Consider the following 23261-nt stretch of genomic DNA (forward strand, 5'->3'; position numbering starts at 1 on the left):
AAAAGTTCTATCTTGGTCTCATCAGATCAAAGAATCTTATTTCCCACCATCTTGGAGTCCTTTGGGTGTTTTTTAGCAAACTCTGGGCTGCGGGTTTTTTATGTGTCTTGAACTGAGGAGAAGCTTCCGTCGGGCCACTCTGCCATAAATCCCCGACTGGTGGAGGGCTGTAGTGATGGTTGACTTTCTACAACTTTCTCCCATCTCCCGACTGCATCTCTAGAGATCAGCCACAGTGATCTTTGGTTTCTTCTTTACCCCTCTCACCAAGGCTCTTCTCCCCCGATATCTCAGTTTGGCCGGATGGCCAGCTCTAGGAAAGGTTCTGGTCATCCCAAATGTCTTTCCTTTAAGGATTATGGAGGCCACTGTGTTCTTAGGAACCTTAAGTGCAGCAGAAATTTTTTGTAACCTTGGCCAGATCTGTGCCTTGCCATAATTCTGTCTCTGAGCTCTTCAGGCAGTTCCTTTGACCTCATGATTCTCATTTGCTCTGACATGCACTGTGAGCTGTAAGGTCTTATATAGACAGGTGTGTGGCTTTCCTAATCAAGTCCATAGGAAATAAATAAGGCCTCTGAGGTGAGTAATAAAGTAGGGATTGATAGGGACTGGTACCATCATCCAGAAGTATTTGAATAGAAAGATTTGGTAGCCTAGTCCCCAATTAGGCTGCCACAAGATCATGGGGGCAATTGGACTATTACGGTACAGTAAAAACAATACATTGTTGAATAAAATAACAGAGATATAAAAATACAAAAGATTTATTGATGCCAAAAAACAAATCATCATTTACAGATAAAAACATGGTAGCAGTACAAATATGTCACCAGTGAAAGGATTGACCCCCAAAGGGGAGAATTACAGTAGGACAATAGATCACAGATATCTTTTTTCTCGACTAGTTTCACGGACAATAGCCGGTTCATCGGGAGGGTATCTATGATGGAATCAAAAAGATAATGTAATAATCGAAAGGCAAAAAAGTAAAAAAGTAAAAGCTTGTGATGCAGCATCATGATTAAAAATGGTATCGAGAAGGATAAGAGGGGGGGGGGAAGAGAGCAGGGCTGCTTACCCATGTCCCAGGGGCCACCAGGCGCAGAGCACTGCCACCCAAAGGTGGTCTCTGGCGGCGGTTCGGAGGAGCCACAAATAATGATGACCGGAATCTGGATAAATGAGGTAAAGGCATGGATATGCTGACGACTTACTAAACCATAATTGTGAGCCAGTGAGAAAGTAAAAAAGTGAATGAAAAGGTGAAAATAAATGTGGGGTTCGCATAAGAATAAAAGTGATAAAATATGTAGTGAAGTGTGCATAGTGTGCATTAAGGCAACATGAGGGAAACGTGAAGAAACATGAAAAAAATGAAGAAAATGTGAAAAAAACGTGAAGGAAGAAACATCAGATGGTGAGTGAGTGACGCAAGTCAAAATAAGAATTATGAATAAATTATGAAAATAAAGTGAAGCATGGGGTAAATTAATGTGAGATACATGGAGTAAATATGAGACAGAGGGGGAAAAAAGGAGGTTGGAGCAGGATTATACACAAGGCTCTACAGCAGGGGTAGGCAACCTGGGGCCCTCCAGCTGTTGCAGAACTACAAGTCCCATCATGCCTCTGGAAGTAATTGTAACTGCCAGCCTTGCAATGCCTCATGGGAAATGTAGTTCCACAACAGCTGGTGGGCCCCAGGTTGCCTACCCCTGCTCTACAGGCATCTTCAATTGCTTTGAATAGATGGCATGGTACAGATGGGGACAATAGTGAAGGACAGTTTTTTTTAAAAGTTAATTAAAATACAATGAACCAGTCAGGTCTGTCAATTTTTATCCCATTGTTTTTTTGTATGTTTTATAAATTCTTTATTTATAGTATGTATGAAATGACATCATTACAATATCACCGGGGAGTTATCAAACAACCAAGATATTTGCAGACAGCAATACACAATACAAGAAAGTAAAAAAAAAAAAAGAAAAACCGACAAAAAGGAGAGAAAAAAAAAAGAAAAATGTAAACATCTTACAAATATAAGCCACTCTTCTGTAGATGTTAAAAATTAAAACATATACCACTCTACTACAAAGCATACTGTCTAACTGCTAATCCTGACAATTATTTCACCCCAGGTTTTTTAACCCTATTCAAATAAGAGTTTGTACTTCTTATTCCTTTTTTTCCTTTTCCTCTCCTTAAACGAACAACCTCACATAATAAAGAAAAAGAAGAAGAAAGAAGGAAATTCCTTTGTTAAGCCCTCATTCACACAAGTGTACCTATGCATACAACCATGTGAAGGGCTGTCTTTGCCCTCACATGATGCACAGATGTTCCATCCATCCACATTCAGGAAGTCCCATTCATGTTTATTGGGATACAGTGGCTGCAGGTCACAGTTGTCTGTCCCAATATGTCAGCTGCGTGGGTGGATGTCCCCTAAATACAGACAGTGTTCCAAAGACAGAGAGTGCTGTTAATCTAGTTTAATGATAATGAAATCTCATGCACAGCACACACAGGGTTAATTATGGCAAACACAAGTCCCTGACCCTTCATAAATAGGTAGCACTAGGTAGGATGTTTCAGTCCTAGAGTTTCCAGAAAAGAGCATCTGAAAAGTAGTCTGCAATTGTACACATATACAATTGGTTTTATTATAGTTTTGCTGCAAAAGTAGAGATATACTTTGTTATTGCACTTGCTCTAATTACAGGCAGGCTAGTCATCGGCCTGACCATAGCAAGCATGTTTTATTTAATGGAACTGGCTACCTCAATGGACTTCTTAGTTGGGTTTTGAAGAAATCAGTGTTTTGGTCAATTTTTGATTGTGTAGAAGAATGGGTATGGATGGCAAAGGTGAGATTTTTAAGTATATCCATAGCTATAGTTGTCACATTATACGTTGCCTTGTCAGTGCTCTTCCTTTGAATCATTATACAAGCAGGCAACAACAACAAAAAAAAGAGAAGTACGGACACTTTGTATTAACATGTCAGTGCATTGAAAGCTATTCTGCTTCATGAAACCAGTGAAATTTCAGAGTGGAAGACCAAGAACCCGTGAATAAATATAATGTTAGAACAACAAATAAGCTGGAACTGATGTGATGTCTGCTGGTATGTTTTGCTCATGTTCTTTCTTCCCTGATGAACTCAAACTAAGATTAGAATGCAGGAAGGGGTTGCTTTTTACCGAAATAATCAGATAGGAACATATCTCAAGGTACTGAATGATGAGTGACATATATAATCACACCCCCATATAATTTAGTGCAATTCGCAAAATGAGTTGCTGTCATATTATATTTTGACATGCATTTCTTTGTGTTATATTTCTCATATACACATTATGACAAAAATCAGGGTTTCCTTTTGACAACACAAAGCTATAGCATTCAAAAGGAAGTATTGGTGAGTCTTTCTCTCTCCACATTTTACACATATAAATAAAATGTGGAGAGAAAGAGTAAAAGGAAATAGAAAACAGGTGCTCAAATGCAATTAGTATACTATGTACAAAATATAAAAGATAGGAAAATGAATTTCCATTTTATATATTAAAAGATGAACCTGGAGTATATGTGAGCTGGGTTACTTGTCAAAAGATCTCTCATTACATTCAGCGAGATTTGTGGTCCAGACATCCCTGCCAGACAGCATAGCCAGGTCTGAAACTATTGTCTGCTGCAGCAAGGTGATACAACAATCACCCCAGCCCACTAACAGATAACAAAGAAACAGCAGGATGATGATGACATCATCTTTTTGTGCTGCAATCCAATAAGTATGCTGCTTATTGTAATTTGCAAAACAATAGTGTCCTAATTGGCTTATAAAGCAGACTTTACAATTCCCAGTTAGAGAAGTTAAAGTAGAACTCTGTTTATATATATATATATATATATATATATATATATATATATATATATATATATATATATAAAACTAATCTTAAAACTGCTCCTTCCTAACACCTATACTAACTAACCTGCAGAAGAAAGATCTGTATACTTACCTATTTTCAGGTTGCTTCCGGTTCGGTCATGTGATCGCTCCATGTCAGCCAGAGCCAGCTGGAGGGGCAAGGAGAGAGCACGCAACAAAAGCCATAATGTCCGAGCAGTGACGTCACCTATACGCTTACCATTGCATATCCATTGTTGGAGCTCCCTCCGCTAGCTGACACAGAGAAGCCGGATCATGTGACTGGACCGGGGTGGCCCGAAAATACATATGCCTACAGATTTTTATTTCACAGGATAGTTAGTATAGGTGTTAGGAGGGGGGAGTGAGCAGTTTTGAGAGTACTTACCCCAGAATACTACTTTAGGCTAAAGTACTATTTAGTTCTAGTTTTAACCACTTAAGGACCAAGCCTATTTTTGACACCTGTTGTTTACAAGTTAAAATATTTTTTTTTTGCTATAAAATGACTTAGAACCCCCAAACATTATATATATATATATATATATTTTTTTTTTTCAGACACCCTAGAGAATAAAATGGCGGTCATTGCAATACTTTATGTCACACCGTATTTGAGCACTGGTCTTACAAACTCAATTTTTAAAAAAAAAATACACTTTCTTGAATTAGAAAATAAGAACCCAGTAAAGTTATCCCAGTTTGTTTCTATATTGTGAAAGATGATGTTACGCCGAGTAAATTGATACCCAACATGTCATGCTTCAAATTTGCGCGTGCTCGTGGAATGGCAACAAACTTTGGCACTTAAAAATCTCCATAAATGTAAAGTTAAGCACTGATATATACTGCGTTAAATGTGCAGTAATACATTAATATATACTGTGTTAAATGTACAGTAATGCACTGATATATACCCTGTTAAACGTGCAGCAATGCACTAATATATACCGTGTTAAACTTGCAGTAATGCAGTGATATATTCTGTGTTAAACATGCAGCAATGCACTAATATATTCTGTGTTAAACTTGCAGTAATGCATGGATATATACTGCATTAAACTTGCAGTAATGCACTGATATATACTGCAGGAAACCTGCCCTGACAAATTAAACTGACACTAAAGTAAAAATGAATGGTCACACTACACTCACACAGAACTATCAATAAATGCAAACTAAACTGATATTCTACACTGACAATAGAAGAACAATAGCACACTATAGCACACCAACTCGCTAGCAGTACTGAACAGAGCCCTGTTCTATCTCTCTCCACGCCAATATCACACTGCAAATGGCCACTGGGCCATGGGGAGAATATTTTTATAGTGTGGGGTGGGACTAAGAGCAATGAGCCATGACTGGATAGAGTCATCATTACTTTCTCCAATAATGGATCTGACAGTGGTCTGTGCCCAGATTGGGCAAAGCTTTCATTGCTTCAGCTAATCAGGACTTCCACTGCACTGTGCGGCAGCGCAGTGCATTGTGGTCATTTGGCGGGCTGAACAAACAGTCAAACCCTTCGATAATTTCGTCGAATGGGCAAACAGCCAATGTTTCCCCCGAACCGATCTCCCAACCTTACTAGCATGTTTTTGGAATGTGGAAGGAAACCGGAGTATCCAGGGAAAACCCACGCAAACTTCAAGTGAATGGGCTGCCCTATGCATTACGAGTGAAAATGCTCCAAAACAAACGCATGCAGGAATGTGAGTTTTTGCTACGTGGAGATGTAAATGAGGCCTGACAACTGAGTGTCTCTATCCACTTCCTTCTAGGTACTTGTGTAAAGATGGCCATACACTATGCAATCTGATTGTACAATCTCTGTACAATTTTCTTTAGATCTACCAGAATTATGGACTAGCGGGACACACCTGAACAAGCCATTAAATTTGTATCAAATGAGACAGGCCCTTGTACTACATAGCTGATGGGAGATCTAAAGGAGATTGTATAATCAGATGGTATAGGAAGTGGGTGGAAGGTGGTATTATAATGAGGGTGGTGTGGTCCAGAGTGGTGAACACACCTTACCACACCCTCGTCTGTGATTCAACAAGGAAGTCAAGGCATCTGGGAGAAGACCTATGAGGAAATGAAAGCTGAGGATGTAATGGAGTCTGAAAATCCTTTTAAAAACACAAATAAACTGACAAGATTTTAAACCTCTTGTGGATAAGGTAAGAAAAGCACATTGGGATGGCTGGGCCAAAAATAGCATTGGAAAATTTATTATGAAAACTGAAATTCGGCCCAGAAAGGTGAACTTATTCTTTAAGAGTGTTTTCTGTTCTGGTAAGTAAAAGGTTCTCCTTCTTTTGGTTGTACTAACTGTAAGTTAAACTAGATCATGGAGAAGTTAACACAATAGTAATATCTGTGTCAGGGCCCACCATGTTATCGAATTATTCAAGTGATACAAAAGTTTTGTTTTTTTTCGTTAAAAATAACAAACATGTTATACTTACCTGCTCTGTGCAAAACCAGATCCTCCTCTTCTCGGGTCCGACTTTGGCTCTCCTAGCCCTTCCCTCCTGTTGAGTGCCCCCACAGCAAGCAGCTTGCTATGGGGGCACTCGAGCTGAGCCGCAGCTTCCTGTGTCCATTCAGATAGGGAGCCATGGCTGGGCACTCCTCTTTTCTCTCCTCATTGGCTCATTGACTTTGACAGCAGCGGGAGCCAAAAAAACCTTCTACCTTTACAACCATTTTAATTTGTCTATAGTATATTTGTATTTATTTATTTGATCAACAAATCTAAGCTACAAAGATGATTTGCTTGTGCTACAATTATCCATGTACTTTAAAGCTGGCCAATCATGGCTTGAATTTTTGATGTTTTCAGCTAAAATTACCAAAAATTCAGCCATGGGTGGCCCTGTTAACTTTTTGGCCTAACAGTGACTGCATCCTATCAGATTGTATTGTTTAGTGTTAGTGGGGGATTTTATTGATTTTTGCTCCATCAGACCATGGGCTAAAAGAGAAATCGACTGTATATGTGTATGGTTAGCTGCACTCTGGGAAGTATATCTATAAAGCAGTAACCTTTAACAAACATTCACTGCAGGCGAAACTTTTTGGTGCATGTGTTTTAAATTAAAGTGCTTGATTCACCACCAGTAAATGTTTGGTCAAAGTCACATTCACTACTTTATAGATGTGTCCCTTGGTCTCATTTTCAAGCATACATTTTACGCTCATTTCATGATCATCAATGAACATTTTTCCAGGTCAGTGAAGAACAACTGTTATAAGACATATTAAGAGCTAGCAAGAAGTTTCTATGATTTCTCTTTCATTATTAGCTGTGTTCTACACGCATCTGGCATTAAAAGAAAGAAAAAAAAACTCAGCTGCAGTGTGCTAATTGGATAAAGCAGAATTCAATAATTGTTCTGCAGTGGATGCTAAAATTGAAGAATGCTGTGTTTACCTTTTATCTGTGATTTATGGCTGCAGCTTTTTGGAGGGTGGCAGAAGCAGAGGATGTTCTTAATTAACTGAGCTGTTTTTCTCTATAAATGCCATTTTCTGAGACTGTTTGCCAAGAATAGTGAAAGATTCCTTATATTAATTATTTGACATGCTTTTGGCTGATAGCAGTTAAATGAGGACTATTTTAATTCCTTTTGCCCTGCAAATAAAAGGTTTATTGTATTTATTGACATTTCTGTGCACAAATATATTCTAATTTTAAAAAGATTTCCTACAGTTTAGAACTTAAGTGAATAAAAATTGTATTTTTTACTATATACTTTTCTTCTGACTGTTCATGGTCCTAAAAGTCCCGTCTTTTGAGGAACTTTTCTTTTACATGTGGAACTGAACCTCATTTTTCCCATCCAATTAGTCCTATCCACTTTTCGTACAGTTTACAACAAGAGCATTACTATACATATAAAAAAATAGATATGCCACATCAACCAGCTTTAGGATGCCAAATTGTAGGAGCAGGGCCGGCCCTACCATGGGTCCCAGTGGGTCCATGGGACCCAGGTGGCAGGTCGAGCAGAGGCGGCCGTGGCCTGGCGGCCCCGCCGCTACCTCTATATACCCCGCCGCCAGCTGCCGGAAATGTAGTGTGAGTGTGACAAGTATGCTATTGCCGCCCACCTGCCACCCAGGAATGGCATAGCTGAGCTCAGTGTCAGGCTCAGTGTCAGGCCGACGACAGGAACAACAGGCAGAGCAGCAGCCAGGTATGCACGGTATGGTCTCTCTACCTTCTCTCCAACTGCTCCTGTGTATGCCTGGGGAGCGGCCGAGCAGGATGAGTCACAAGTGACAAGTGGCTTTGGTTTGGAGCGGGTGAGCATGGCTTGTGGGGCAGAGGCAGAGCAAGAGCGGTGCATGGGTTAGGAGCGGAGCAGGTTTCCCAGCTGGAAGGCCAGGCTGCCCAGAGCACACCATGCATAGGAGAACAGGCTACAGCACAAGTACCCACCCTGATGTAGTCTGTATTGAGGAGAAGGCTGAGGCTGCAGGTGATGGGTTTGGAGCGGGAGCGGCATCGCTCACATCCCCAGAGCACAGATCAGATGTGGAGTGAGCTGACTGGCAGGTAGGCCCTTCTCCCCAATGCCATGTCTGCCTGTTAATTTTCTGATGAGGCAGCAGCGGCACTGATAGGCAGCACTGATGGGCACTGATGAGATTGCACTGATGATGCTGCACAGATTTTTCACTGATAGGCTTCACTGATGGACACTGATGGGCTGCACTGATGGACACTGATGGGCTACACTGGTGGGCACTGGTGATGTAGCACTGATGGGCACTGATAAGCTGCACTGATGAGGGGGCACTGATGAGGGGGAACTGATAGGCTGCACTGGTAGACACTGATAGGCTGCATTGATGGACATTGATGAGGCTGCACTGATGAGGTGGCAGTGATGGACACTGATGGGCAGTGATAGGCTGCACTGGTGAGCACTGATGAGGTGGCACTAATGGACATTGATGAGCTGCACTGGTGTGCATTGATGAGGTAGCACTGATTTACATTGTTGAGGCTGCACTGATGAGGTGGTAGTGAGGGACACTTAAGGGGCAGTGATAGGCTGCACTGGTGGGCACTAATGAGGCGGCACTGATGGACATTGATGGGCAATGATAGGCTGCACTAATGAACACTGATATGCTGTACTGATGAGGTGGCACTGATGGACACCAGCCTGTCCATGCACTACCTTAGCCTGTCCATGCATTAACCTAGTCTGTCCATGTACTACCCTAGCCTGTCCATATATTATTATTATTATTATTATTATTATACAGTATTTATATAGCGCCAACAGTTTACGTAGCGCTTTACAACTTGAGGGTAGACAGTACAAATACAATACAATTTGATACAGTAGGAATCAGAGGGCCCTGCTCCTTAGAGCTTACAATCTAAGAGGGGAGGTCAAGAGATACAAGAGGTAATAACTGTGGGTGATGTGCTGATTGAGAAGATAAATGTACAGTTGTTAGGTGGGGGCCAGATAGGCTTCTCTGAAGAGATGAGTTTTCAGGGATCGTCTGAAAGTGGATAAAGTAGGAGAAAAACGGACGGATTGGGGTAGAGCATTCCAGAGGATGGGGGAGGCTCTGGAGAAGTCCTGAAGGCGAGCATGGGATGAGGTGACAAGGGAGTTTGAGAGCAGGAGGTCTTGGGAGGAGCGAAGAGAACGATTAGGTTGGTATTTTGTGACTAGGTTAGAGATGTAGCTAGGGGCCAAGTTGTGGATGGCTTTGTAAGTTATAGTTAGTATCTTGAATTTAATTCGGTGACTGAGTGGCAGCCAATGGAGGGATTGGCAGAGGGGTGTAGCAGACGCTGAGCGGTTTGTGTGGTGGATGAGCCTGGCCGCAGCGTTCATGATGGACTGAAGTGGGGATAGCCTATTTAGAGGTAAACCAATGAGGAGGGAGTTGCAGTAGTCAAGGCGGGAGATGACCAGGGAGTGGATTAGAAGCTTTGTGGTGTCAATGGTTAGGAAGGGGCGTATCTTGGAGATGTTGCGAAGACAGAGGCGGCAAGCTTTGGATAGTGATAGAATGTGGGGTCGAAAGGATAGTTCAGAGTCCAGGATTACACCTAGGACCTTGGCGTGGGGAGATGGGTTGATAGTTGAGCCGTTGATCTTGACAGGGAGATCAGGGAAAGTGGCACCTGAGGGAGGAAATATCATGAGCTCGGTTTTGGATAGGTTGAGTTTGAGAAAGTGATGTGACATCCAGGCTGATATGTCTGCTAATAAGTTGGTAATGCGTGAGGAGACAGATGGAGAGAGCTGGGGGGTGGAGAGATAGATTTGGGTGTCATCAGCGTAGAGATGATATTTAAAGCCGTGGGAGGCAATCAACTGACCCAAGGAGGTGGTGTAGATTGAGAAAAGGAGAGGTCCGAGAACAGAACCTTGGGGGACCCCAACGGAAAAAGGAAGAGGAGAGGAGGAAGTAGAGTTGTAAGTGACACTGAAGGAGCGGTGGGATAGGTAGGATGAGAACCAGCGAAGAGTGCAGTCACGGAGACCAAAGGAGTGGAGTTTTTCGAGGAGGAGTGGGTGGTCCACTGTGTCAAAGGCAGCAGAGAGATCCAGGAGAAGTAGTACAGAATAGTGTCCATTGGCTTTAGCCATTAGTAGGTCATTTGAGAGTTTAAGGAGAGCAGTTTCCGTGGAGTGTTGAGGGCGAAAACCGGACTGAAGGGGATCAAGAAGTTTATTCATGGTCAGATGGTCACTTAATCGGTTGTAGACCAGTCTTTCAAGAAGTTTGGAGGAGAAGGAGAGTAAGGAGATGGAACGTAAGTTGTTGAGATTGGTGGGATCCAGTGAGGGCTTTTTTAGTATGGGGGTGACTAGCGCATGTTTTAGAGAGTTTGGGAAGATGCCACAAGAGAGGGAGAGGTTGAAAATGTGAGTTAGAGAGCGTAGAATCGAGTCAGAGGGTGAGCGTAGCATTTGCGAGGGAACAGGATCCAGGGGGCAAGTGGTTAGATGAGTGCTAGATAAAAGTTTAGCAACCTCAGTAGTAGTAGCAGGGTTGAATGAGGGAAGTAATGACTGTATCTGTGGACATGGGGTGTTGCATGGGGGAGGTTTTTGCGCATTGGCGATCTCCTCATGAATTGTATCAATCTTAGTTTTGAAGTGATTGGCAATCTCCTGGGCGGTGATTGAGTTGGTGGGTGGAAGCAGTGGAGGACAGAGTAGAGTGTTGAAGGTAGAGAAGAGTTGACGTGGACTGGATGAGAAGGTGTTGATGAGTGTGATAAAGTAGGTCTGTTTGGCAGTGTGAAGGCAGGAGTAGTATTTTAGGAGGGCAGATTTATATTGTGTGAAGTCTTCCTGGGTCTTAGTCTTATGCCACAGGCGCTCAAGAGCGCGGCTACGTTTTCTGAGACTTCTGGTGTCATCTGTTTGCCAGGGTTGTAGCAGTCGGGGCCTAATTCTGCGTGTAGTGAGGGGGGCCAGCTTGTCTAGGGAGGAAGACAGTGAGCTGTTGTAAATGAAAGTAGCTTGGTTGGGGCAGGACAGGGGGGAGATTTTGTCATAGAGGTGATCAGTAGCAGAGTAGAGAAGAGAAGGGTTGAGGTGGCGAAGGTTTCTGCGTGTAACTGTTGGGCGGTTGGAGGGAGAAGAGGTGGAAGACAAGGAGAGAGCAAAACTAATAAGGTGGTGATCAGAGAGTGGGAATGGATTGTTGGAAAGGTTGCACGGAGTGCACAGATAGGAGAAGGCAAGGTCAAGGGTGTTGCCGTTGGAGTGGGTAGGAGCCTGTATCCATTGCTTCAGGTCAAGCGATGAGGTTAGACTGAGAAGTTTAGAAGTATTAGCAGTGTTAGTGTTGACAGGGATGTTGAAGTCCCCAAGAATAATCGTGGGGATTTCAGAAGAGAGAAAGTAGGGTAGCCAGGCAGAGAAGTCATCAAGAAAGGCTGATACCGGTCCAGGGGGCCGGTAGATGACAGCAATTCTTAGAGAAATGGGAGAGAAAAGACGAATGCAATGTGCCTCAAAAGAGGAGAGTGTCAGAGAGGGAGGTGGGTGAAGAACCTGATAGGTGCTGCATGGGGCTAGAAGGATTCCCACTCCACCTCCCTTCCGTCCACTTGGTCTGGGGGAGTGAGTCCAGAGAAGGCCCCCATGGGAGATGGAAGCAGGAGAAGTAGTATCCGATTCATGAAGCCAGGTTTCAGTAATGGCAAGAAGGTTAAAGGAATTTGTGATGAAGAGGTCGTGGAGGGCGGCGAGTTTGTTGCAGACAGAACGTGCATTCCACAGGGCACAGGAAAAGGGGGGGCTGGTTTTGGAAAGAGGAATATGGACCAAGTTCTGTGGGTTGCGGCTCCTGCCAGAGGGTGTAGGGGGATGGGAGCGTTGGGCAAAGACAGATGATGGTGGCCCAGGGTTTGGGGATATGTCACCAGAGATTAGGAGAAGCAGGAGGGTGAGGGAGGTAATGTGGGACTGTGATTTATGTGAAGGGGCATGTCCCAGAGTACTGGAGGTTTTATCAGTGTATGGATGTAGAATGAGCGAGAGTTGGTAAGAGCAGTAGTAGTAGTATATTACCCTAGCCTGTCCATATACTACCCTAGCCTGTCCATATACTGCCCTAGCCTGCCCCTGTACTGCCTAGCCCACCCCTATACAGCCCTATCCCTGTGGCATATCATCCATGGGTGCAACATGGTCACTGCACACAGGCCCTAAGGGGTGGGGGACCAAGATGGGGTGGTAACATAATGGTATGTCATAGAATTTTGCATATAGACAAGGTGCTGTTGCATGTAAATTTTACTTCCTGATAAATATAATATTAGTTTTAATTATCATGATATAAATTAATGGATCTGGGGACCTTTTTGTGGGTGTGATTTTTTTTTTTTTTTTGGGGGGGGCAGCAATTAGTTCTTGGACCCAGGCAGCACAATGTCTTGGGCCAGCCCTGGGTTGGAGACAGAGGGAGTGAGAGCAATAATTCTATGATTGTAGCTCACAGGTAACCAGTGACATTATTACAGTGATCAGTGCTAAAAATATGCACTGACATTATGCTAATGACACTGGCAGGGAAGGGGTTATCATCAGGCGCGATCAAGGGTTTAAATGTGTCATATATGTGCTGTGTAAAGGAACTACAGACTTCTCTCAATGTGGACAGAACTCCAGAGAAGAGAGAGACCCAAGCTGTGGAGCATTGTCCAATACTTCACAGGGTGAGACTACTGATGCCTAATGGAAGAGACTTTATGGTGTTGCTGCTGAGCAGACTCTAGGTTGAGAGGTGGGTCTTTTGTATTTCTGTCCTGGCCTTTGGGGACAGATCAGGGCCAACTTTTGTGGTAAGAAGCTTCTTGATTTCCTGAGTTTTCTAATCTCTAATTGAACACACCAACAAGAGAATCAGGGCTACGGTGCCAGCAGATCCTATTTTAGACCTACTGGCCAGTACCATAGGCAGGGTCTTTCATTTTATAGGTGGATCATATACTGTACTTAGGAGTTTGTTCATCCTCTGAAAATTCCCCACATTTGTTGATATGGGTTAACCAGAGCTTTCCTCTCAAGGGACTTTCTTTTAATATAGCTCGCTTTATGCTACTAGGTGTGTCAGTGAGTTTGGATTCAGCTAGGGTGCTAATTACTGGGTAAAGTCAGGAGGACCCATTTTCAAGTGGCTCCACATGGGGTATTGCTACATGTAACAGCAAGAAAATATATCACATAATCTTCCCATCCATGGGTGCCAATAGTCTGTATTTTTATGGACCATCTGTAAAAAAAATTGTATCCTCGCTCCTGACACTAATGTCCATGAATGAAATTTGAGGTGTTTGTGATAAACCCACAGTTTATGGTACATTATGCCCTGTGCATGTGTGGTTTCAGAGCTTATGTGTGATGCACAAGCAGGAGTACTCCTATAAGTTAGTTCCACTTTTCCCATTGGCTCCATTCCTCAGCACCGGAAAGAAATTTACCTTAAACAGTTTAATAGGTGGGTATAATATGATTCTTTATTCCCTAGCAAATTGTAATCTCTTCCAATATAGAAGGTTAAACAGCTAACAATCTATTATCTTATATTAGGGAGGAGTACTAAAGGAATTGATTGAAATCATAAAACCTATTATATTATGGTACGATATAAGGTAGTGGTAAAGAATGGGAAATAGCTTACAATGTTTTATGGTAAAAGTTAGGGTGCAAAAAAGGGGAAGATGTTACATTTACTGTGATATAAGGGTATTGTACAGAATATTGGAAGAGATTTATTTTTATTGATGGGAAAAATACAGTACATCTATGTAGATGTTCTATTGCTACTGCAGGTGTGTGCTGGTAGGGTTACAAGAGTTGAGATCCTTGTGGGCAAAATAAAAAATTGATTTGTCTGTAAAGAAAGTTGGGTGTCCTGGATTCTTGTCTTTTTTTTTTGTAAAAAATGAAAGCGGAAGTAAACTCATCCATTTAACAGTTTCAAAAAACAGTTAAATTTCCAGCATGTGCCGGGAATGTAACACTCCCATTGGTTGTGCTCTCAACCAAACTGTCAAACCATCCAATGGCTGGGGACATAACTGATCACATGTGCAGCATCATAGCAGTTTTAGATTAAACATAAGCTAAGATGGCAGCTTCCTTGACTGACCACGATAGGAGGGTTTACTTCCACTTTAAAAATTAGATTGGCAACCCTGCCTTACTTTGCCAAATGCAAAGCAGCTGTTTTCAGTTTGAGGTATAATGTTATTTTTTTTTCTCTGCAATGGATGCATTTGAAATTACATTTTAGGCAGATACCCTCATGATATTTTAACAATCTTTTTAGTTTGAGAGGGTTGTATTAGATAACTGTTGTACTAACTTACTGTAACTTTGCAGGCTTCCAGTGATTTTGCAATTTTACAGACAAAAATCCATAGCCATACCAAATCAAATGATACCTTTTTTGGACATAATTACAGTGGGCAAAATGTGCATCCATGACAGAGCCCATGACATCAAAGGATTCAAGCATAACTGCTACTCCTTGGTTACCAACTGTGTTGTATTATTCACATTATATTTCATATGGAATAAAAGAGGCATTTCTCTTCATGTTATTTTTCCATTCTGTTATCTACTCTTTGAGCTATTCAAGGGCTCATTGCAAAAGCCCCCTTAAGGTAGAAAATGTGAAGTGCGTGCATATTATAGTTATCTGCGTTGGATTGGGAAGTACATTTTCTCATATCAAATACCTGTGCTAGACCATCTAAGCTATTTGTATGATGTGAGGATTCATATTTAGTTGTGTTACTTTTGGTAATATTAGACATAGCTCTTTAATGGACATTTGACTCTTTAATACCATTTTTTAAATCTGCAATATACTGTTTAACACTGATGCATTGATTACCCATCCATTAGAAATATGTGTTTATTGTCATATTTCCATATTTGTGAATACTTTATATAAATAATATGTTATTCTTTTTTTTTTCATTCCAGATACTACCACCTATTTCACAGAGCGATCTGAGCACTTTAAACCTTGCAAAGATAAGGACCTTGCCTACTGCTTGAATGATGGTGAATGTTTTGTGATTGAAACCTTAACAGCATCTCATAAACATTGCCGGTAAGTGAATGAAGTACCTTTAAATAATTCACAATGATTCCTATGGTTTGCGAATGAGAAAAACATGTCCAATATAGATTTTTTTTTCTTGCTAAGTGAACCTTACTTAGCTGTTTATTTCATTCTTATTGTACACTAAATGGAACAATGCAGTGAAAAGTGGAATATATCAATTAGCATGTATCTAGGGCCACTTAAAGACACAGAACACTAGTAGACCCAGGGTAATAATAAAAAACAAGTCATGAGAATTGAATATTTTAACTGTGTACACATTATGTTATATTTCTTGTTGTTTTGACTTTGATGAGGAAAGGATTAAGGCTATCATTATGCTTTTTGTATGTTTAACAAAGGGATTTTCAGAATGTTCAATGTGATATAAAATTCTGCGTAAGATAGGGGTCCACTTTCTCCACGTGACAACAAAGACTTCATACATTAGCATTTGCTGGAAGTAGATGTAGCCACCAGGACAGTATTTAATCTGCCTGGCTTTCTGACAAAGTTATTAATAGGAATAAGGTCATTAAGCTGATATTTTTTTTTCTAGAAAAGGTGACAGCTGGTTGGGGGCCATTACTAATAGGTCTTTCTGCAGGTTTGTGTTTTCCCTTTTTCAAAACAAGCCTGGATTTAAGTATTTATTGATATTCCTGCATTTGAACTCATCTCTAATGGTTGTCAGTGAATTGACATCTTTCTGCTCATATAACAATTGGATGTGTGTAATTACCTTATCTGAAAGTAATGTCTGAAAAAGTCACCAAAATTTAAAAAAAATAATATTTTGAACACAGGACTGTTCTTAAAGAGCCAATCAGTTTTAAAGTTCTTTGTGGTTATGCAGTTTGGTATACTTTTTATAAAGGTAAAGTGTATTGTACTTGTAATGCAAAGTTATTGTCTTTTTTGTTTAATGGTTTCAAATTTTTGCATGAAATTAAAAATACAATGATAATGAACAAGAGATGGTTGTGGATTATACAAATTAAAACATGATTTAGCGCTACATATAGATTACCAGTGAATCCTCAAACACAAATCAGTTTTACAATACATTATAAAGATCACTAATATTTTAGGCTGATGTAGAATGAACTTATATACAATACAATACTCTTCTGAATAATATGCAGTATACAAATTGTCTTGTATTTTTGCTTTGCACTGTTGACTTCCTTGGCAGGAGGTTAAATTTTCCTCCAGGCTACATATCAAGCTGCATTTGGCTACAAGTAGCACATTGTAAAGGGCAGCCTTGCAGAGACAAGAGAACCCGTTCTGCGTGGTGTGCATTTATATCACAAAAAAGTAACTGGAACTAAACATATATTAGAGTGTTTGCTGCATACACTCCCCTTTTCTCTCCAGTGATCACTATTTCATCTTCTCCATCCAGCATGTCAAGGATTTAAAGGCCATCATGATTTCCAGCCTCAGGCGCTTGATGCTCTTAATACAGTTTGTGTGTGTCTGAGCAGTTGGCTCTGTATGGGAACTTTCCTAAACAAATCTACACTTGGAAAGCTTTACCACTCTGTAACTGTATCATGGTTTCATCAAAAGCTGAGTTACTAGTTAACATGAATTAATCATAATTCAGAACCTCTCAAACACTTTTGTAATGACAGACAGTGAAAATTATGCAGTTATGAAAAATCAGTGCATAGATTATGAGCATCCGTACTATAATTTAGATAATAATAAAGTGTTAGATGCTTTAGCAAAGAAAGGGATGGAACAATAGCATTTACAGGGGGACAGAAAGAATGTTGTTCCTGATAAGGGCTTTGGAGTTTATTAGGAAGAGGAAAAACATGAGAAAAGCAGAAATATATATGAAGACCTACATTGATGCTTGTTCAGCATTATTTTCTTTCACAGTGGACAGTTGCTATTGCTTCATTATACAGAAAGTATGTTGGCTAGAGGCTTCTTATTATTTTTGCCATATCGTTTACCACACACATAACAATGTGGCACACCAGGCATGAAAAAACTGATTCCTCATAGTAAAAGGCTTGTAAGCATGTGGCCCCTATTAAAACACCCACCATAATTTTAATGGGCATTAAGTTCTTCTGTGCCTCCCCTTAGTGTCTCTACAAAAATAGTTGTCTAGGCTTAAAAAATGCAGCTAGGTTTATATGCAACTTTCTTGCCCCAGTGAAGGCCATTTCCACCCCTTAGTGGTTCTTTAGCCCTTTATCTATTTCACCTAAATCAACATATAGTAAATGTACTTTCACTGCTGTCCAAGCTGGCCCAAACAAACGTTCCCACAATAACAGGTGTACCCACTGAGTGCACTGTATAAACTGTATGTAGCCTCAGCTACATAAAGTATACAGCATTGTGTTCCGAGTCTAAGATAAGACCTTCCTGTCTCACTTCAGGCCGGTGAGAAGCGCTCAGCCATTCATAGGCAGCTTTGTATTCTATCAATGAATACAAAGATTCCTCTGATTGACTGAGATAGAGATTTTGACATTATCAGCCTGCCTCTCTGCCTCAGCCAATCAGAAGACGCTTTGCATTAATTGATAGACTACAAAGCTGCCTATGAATGGCTGAGCACTGCTCAACCTGACTTTATTTTGTTACAAGTGTGAGGCAGGAAGGTCTCATCTCACACCCGGTACACAGTGTTGTATGCTTTATGTAGCTGAGCCTACATACATTTTATACAGTTTATACAACACACCCAGCAAATGCACCCGTTAGAGTAGAAAGTAGTTTGTTTGGGCCACATAACACCTAAGATAGCATTAACTTGGAACAGCCTAGATGTAAGCTAGATTGGTTTTGTATTTTCCAAGGTTTTCATCTAGTTTTTATTCCACAGCATGAAAATCCGATTCAACCACATGGTTCAACTACAGTGTGTCCTTTTAAACTCCTATCTAATTGATTGCAATGTCAGTGGATGAGACATACTGTACCTTTTTTCTTCTTACACCAAGGGTCTATGTTTATAAAACTTGCTGTGCAGATTTTTTTAGATGTAGGCATTTCAAACAAATACAACATTATGGCCACTATATTAAGCTGATGATCATAAAAGATAATCATATTAAAAACAAAACAGGGATCATTTATTGTGCCTGTGCAAATGCTTAGGACATCTGTATAGAGAATTTTTGATACATAAACACCTAGGATTTTATCATTGCCTACCTAACTAAAGCGAACCATTCATACAAATGGAAAGTATGCTTTGCTGCTAGCCCCTTCTTGCTCAAAAAACTTAGCTACCAAAAAAATGAAAAAATATTTTTTTTAAATCTCATTTTGTTCCTAACTTTTAGTGCTTCCAGGAGACAGTGTTAACATCACTATGCCTCACCACTGCCTCCTAGGCATGAAAGATTGAACTCCTGTAATAGAATTGGGTGAATTCTAGCAGGATTAGCAGAGGCAACAATATGGCACAATGACATCACCCATGCCTCCTGGAATAGTGTTAAGCCAGGAGTGAGATGGGTAATTTTTATTCTTCAGATTTTTTAGGGGTTTTTTTGCAGCTAGTGGTTGTTATAGTGGGATTTGTAATGGAAGGTCTGCTTTAACTTTAAACTAAAATAAACCAAAATGGTGGCCAGTCACATCATCACTAGCTGACTATCCAAACTCCTGTGAAGGAAGTCCCACATATACACAGGGCATGCTCTCTATGCTCTATAAGTCCCAGCATTCTTTACACTTGATGAACTGAGCCAACTAATTGACCAACATGTATGTGGAGCAAACAAAGGTGTGGGAGAAATTGGTTGAAACTTGAAACTCAGTTTTTTGTCATCTACTCCCAAGTATGTAATTTCTAATTGTTGCTTGCAGTGTATAATGGTTGTAACTTAAAAGTTTCTGTTTTTTTTGTTATCTAAACCCGAGCGTCTAATACATGAGACAAATGTATAACACTGTAAAATCTCCTCTGTATGTCTACAATATGGCTAACAGATGGATGAGATAAATAGAGGGAAGTCAGCTGGAGTGGGTTTTCTCAGGTGCATTGAATGCCTGGACTTGTAGGACAGAGTCATTTTTTCATTTTGAGTATAGTAAGGAAGGGTTATAACCCCCGTTAGGTTTTTTTTGGTCATCTGTGTCCCATTGGGGAAATTTACCTTCACTTTCTGTCATGCCCTGTACACACGGTCGGACATTGATCGGACATTCCGACTACAAAATCCATGGATTTTTTCCAACGGATGTTGACTCAAACTTGTCTTCCATACACACGGTCACACAAAGTTGTCGGAAAATCCAATCGTTCTGAACGCGGTGACATAAAACACGTACGTCGGGACTAAACGTGGCAGTAGCCAATAGCTTTCGTCTCTTAATTTATTCTGAGCATGACAACAGATTTTGTTGTCGGAAAATTTTATAGCAAGCTCTCAAACTTTGTGTGTTGGAAATTCCGATGGAAAATGTGTGATGGAGCCCACACACGGTCGGAATTTCTGACAACAAGGTCCTATCACACATTTTCCGTCGGAAAATCCGACCGTGAAATTGAAGGGATTGCCTTTGAGCCCACCAGGTCACCAGAACTAGCTTCCCTATTAGAAGATGTCCCCTCTATTACTTTTCTGGGGACAACCCAAAACGTGGGATTTCTTTTACTTTAACTTTCAATGATAATGATAAACAGGACAAATAGAGATGGTGAATCTCTCTAATGTGGGCACAGACAGCAGTAAAAACTGACAGGTGTTCTATTCCATCTCCTCTCTATCCAAAAACCATAAACAAAATCTGCTTATAGTTATACTTTAAAGCATTAAGTTTTCAAATTTTTCAATATAGATATACAAGAAAATAAATAAAATAAAAAAAAGGGGGATGAAATGAGTGTGCAGAGGCAGAAGGCAGTTTTCCACCCTTGTGGAGGTTGCAGCAAAAGCCTATCAAAGATAGATACATTGCAGAATATAGCTACTAAGTGTCATAAGATCCATTATTCATATACAAGTGAGTCAAATATCAGTAATCTCCATCTCAGATTGGTCATCTTCATCTCTCTATTATATCAGCTCTCTGTTATATAGATAGAGAGCCTACTGCCCCCACCACAACACACAGATGGAGAGTGAAAAACTGATAGAGAGATTTGGAGGGGAAACAGAGTGACGGAGGGGAGTGGCTGGCCAGGGCCAGGTCAATAACACCAATGCTGAGCTTAAGGAAAACAATGTTTAGATCATAAAAAATAATGAAGGTGTGGGGAAGTAGAGAAGTTGATGCAAATGCTCCATATCTCCATTAAGTTTAAGTGTCAGTCAGGTAGGTGAGGCAGTCATTCCTCCATCCTCATAATATGATTGAGTTCATTAATGCCTGGTCATATGGGATGGTTGTTGATCTTCAGTGCCTAGTGATCAAAGCCCTACCTGCAGAAAGAAGAAGTTGAAAGAGGCCACTCTTAGCAGCCTTAACAGGCCTCGAGATGATGGATAGTAGGGCCACTGAAATCCTTGGCCTGTCAGTACCCATGATTTGGTTGCATAGTTGGAAAATGGTTCCCCAATAGGGTCTATTATGGTGGCAAGTACACTAAATATGAAGCACGGTGCCCTCCTCCCTTTCACACCTCCGACAATGATTAGAAGTCAATGTGAACAGCTTGGTAACATAGCACGGCATGTTAGTAATAGAAAGGATTCATCCAATATGTAGGTAACCTTAATAGAGTGTCCCTGTTCCCACTATGAGTCTTTAGAGTAATTTTGGGAAAGCATGAATATGTTTGCAGTTGGTATTATTGATATATAAGGCTTAAAAGGATGTCAAATGTCAATATGAGACAATATTTTGTATTTACAAATTGCTGAGACCTATACATTCAAAAGTGAAATGATAAAATTGCAAAGAGCCTAAGTCAGTGGACAGTATGTTGGTTTAACCCAGCTATGGAATGTAAGAAAGACAGGAGTTGTGTTTCATTCATTGGACACCCAGAGTTTGGTGTGGGCAAGCAACAAGTCACTGACATGGCTCAAGACTGTTGTCAAATGATAGAGTTCCACATGTGGTAAACTTGCTTCCCCAACGTTATCTAAAATATCATGTTTTAAGTAAGCTGAAATTTGAAACCAAAGGAAATCGAGCAGGGATGTCTGCAGGGAGCAGAAGACTGAGTGAAGGATCAAACAGGCTAGATATGGAAGATGCAGAGGAAATATTGCAAGATATCCATTTTGTAGAGATACCCTTCCAGACCAGGTGTGTTTCTTAGTAACCTATGAGAATAGCCTATGTTTAGTAGATGTCGATAAGTTTGGGTAAATGTACTAGAAAAAATATCTGCACACCCAATTATTTGATCAACTGAGGCACACATCAGAAAGGCAAAGCCTACAAGAAGGCATATTCATAGGGCGACATTAAGACTAGTGTGCCAAGACATTTTGACTTCATGGCATTTATTTTCAAGCTGATAAAAAATAAATAGAAAAAAATAAAAGTAAATAAGGTTAAAGTGTTTGTAACCCTAAAAACAAAGGATCCTTTAAAGCATTTTATACAGGACAGTGCTTGTGCTTTGTAATTTGGCCCCCTGAATCACCTGAAATACCTGGTTGATCCTGCCTGGTTCTGCCCCCCCCCCGTAAACTGACCACAATTTATCATGGCTGCTGAGCCCTGACACTGTGGTCAGTTTATGTGCCTCCATCATCCCCTGTGTCTCCTCTCTCCCCAATCTCCCTCCCTGCCTGTCAGCTCCATCTGCTCAATGATCCTCCCCTCCTGCTGGTAAAATAATAGTGTAATGTCCCTAGAATCCACTCTATTAGATGATAACATCTGCCCCATTGTATGTCATTTATTAAAAAAAGCAGATTTCTACCTTATATCAGAGCATCTCCCAGCGCTCACGTTAGTGGGAGTTATCGGCCCCTCGGCCTATCGGCCTATCGACAGAGCTGTCAGACTGGCAGAGGAGATGGCTGGAGAGTCACATGAGCGACGGTAGATGCTCTGATGAGGTAGAAACCGTTTTTTTTTTTTAATAAATGACATACAGTGGGGTACATGTTATTATCTAACAGAATGGATTGTAGAGACATGACAAGTGGCTTTACAACAACTTTGAGTTACTCTGGGTACTAATAATTCATCCAATTATGTCTATACACTTTTTGTATGCATATACTGTACAGTACATAATTGTGATTCAAAAAAGCTACAGATGTAAGAAAAGGACATTATAATCACCCAAGCGCTTAAAAAAAATGATAGCATTACATACATTTCGATGATAGGATAAAAGTTCAAATTTATATTAATTTTACTCTATTGTTAAAAAGCGTAATCCTCTTTTCCCTTTTCTCCAAATGTTATGCCTCATTTTTGATTACAACTATTATATAACTAGGATTAGGACAAAACACACCAGGCTTGTTGTGAAGAGTGCCAAGACTTGAATGGCAGCTTGTTATTCATTATACTCCTTTTCATAACTCCTTGGGGACTCAACTTTCCCATTACCTCCCAAAACAATATTTTAATACAGATGAAGTTAGATTGCAAATTTGGTAAAAAAAAATGTCTGCATCAAATGTTCAGTCTTTAAAATAGGCATGGCCACAGAAGGTGGAAAATCAGGATTTTAAAGAGGCAATGCAAAAATATATGAAAACTTAAATAAATTATGGCTGTTGGAGATGAGGGAATTCAT

General features: G+C 40.6%; 1 protein-coding gene across 2 annotated transcripts in view; it reads left to right on the forward strand.

The window, feature by feature from the left end:
- Window positions 1–23261, forward strand: part of NRG3 (neuregulin 3) — a 1498269-nt gene that overhangs the window by 435739 nt on the left and 1039269 nt on the right. For both annotated transcript variants that reach the window (XM_073596886.1, XM_073596885.1), the window contains exon 2: window positions 15445–15574. In XM_073596886.1, coding sequence (XP_073452987.1) covers window positions 15445–15574 — 130 coding nt within the window. The remainder of the gene's footprint in view (window positions 1–15444; window positions 15575–23261) is intronic.

Source organism: Aquarana catesbeiana, linkage group LG08, assembly GCF_042186555.1.
Source record: "Aquarana catesbeiana isolate 2022-GZ linkage group LG08, ASM4218655v1, whole genome shotgun sequence".
NCBI lineage: Eukaryota > Metazoa > Chordata > Amphibia > Anura > Ranidae > Aquarana > Aquarana catesbeiana.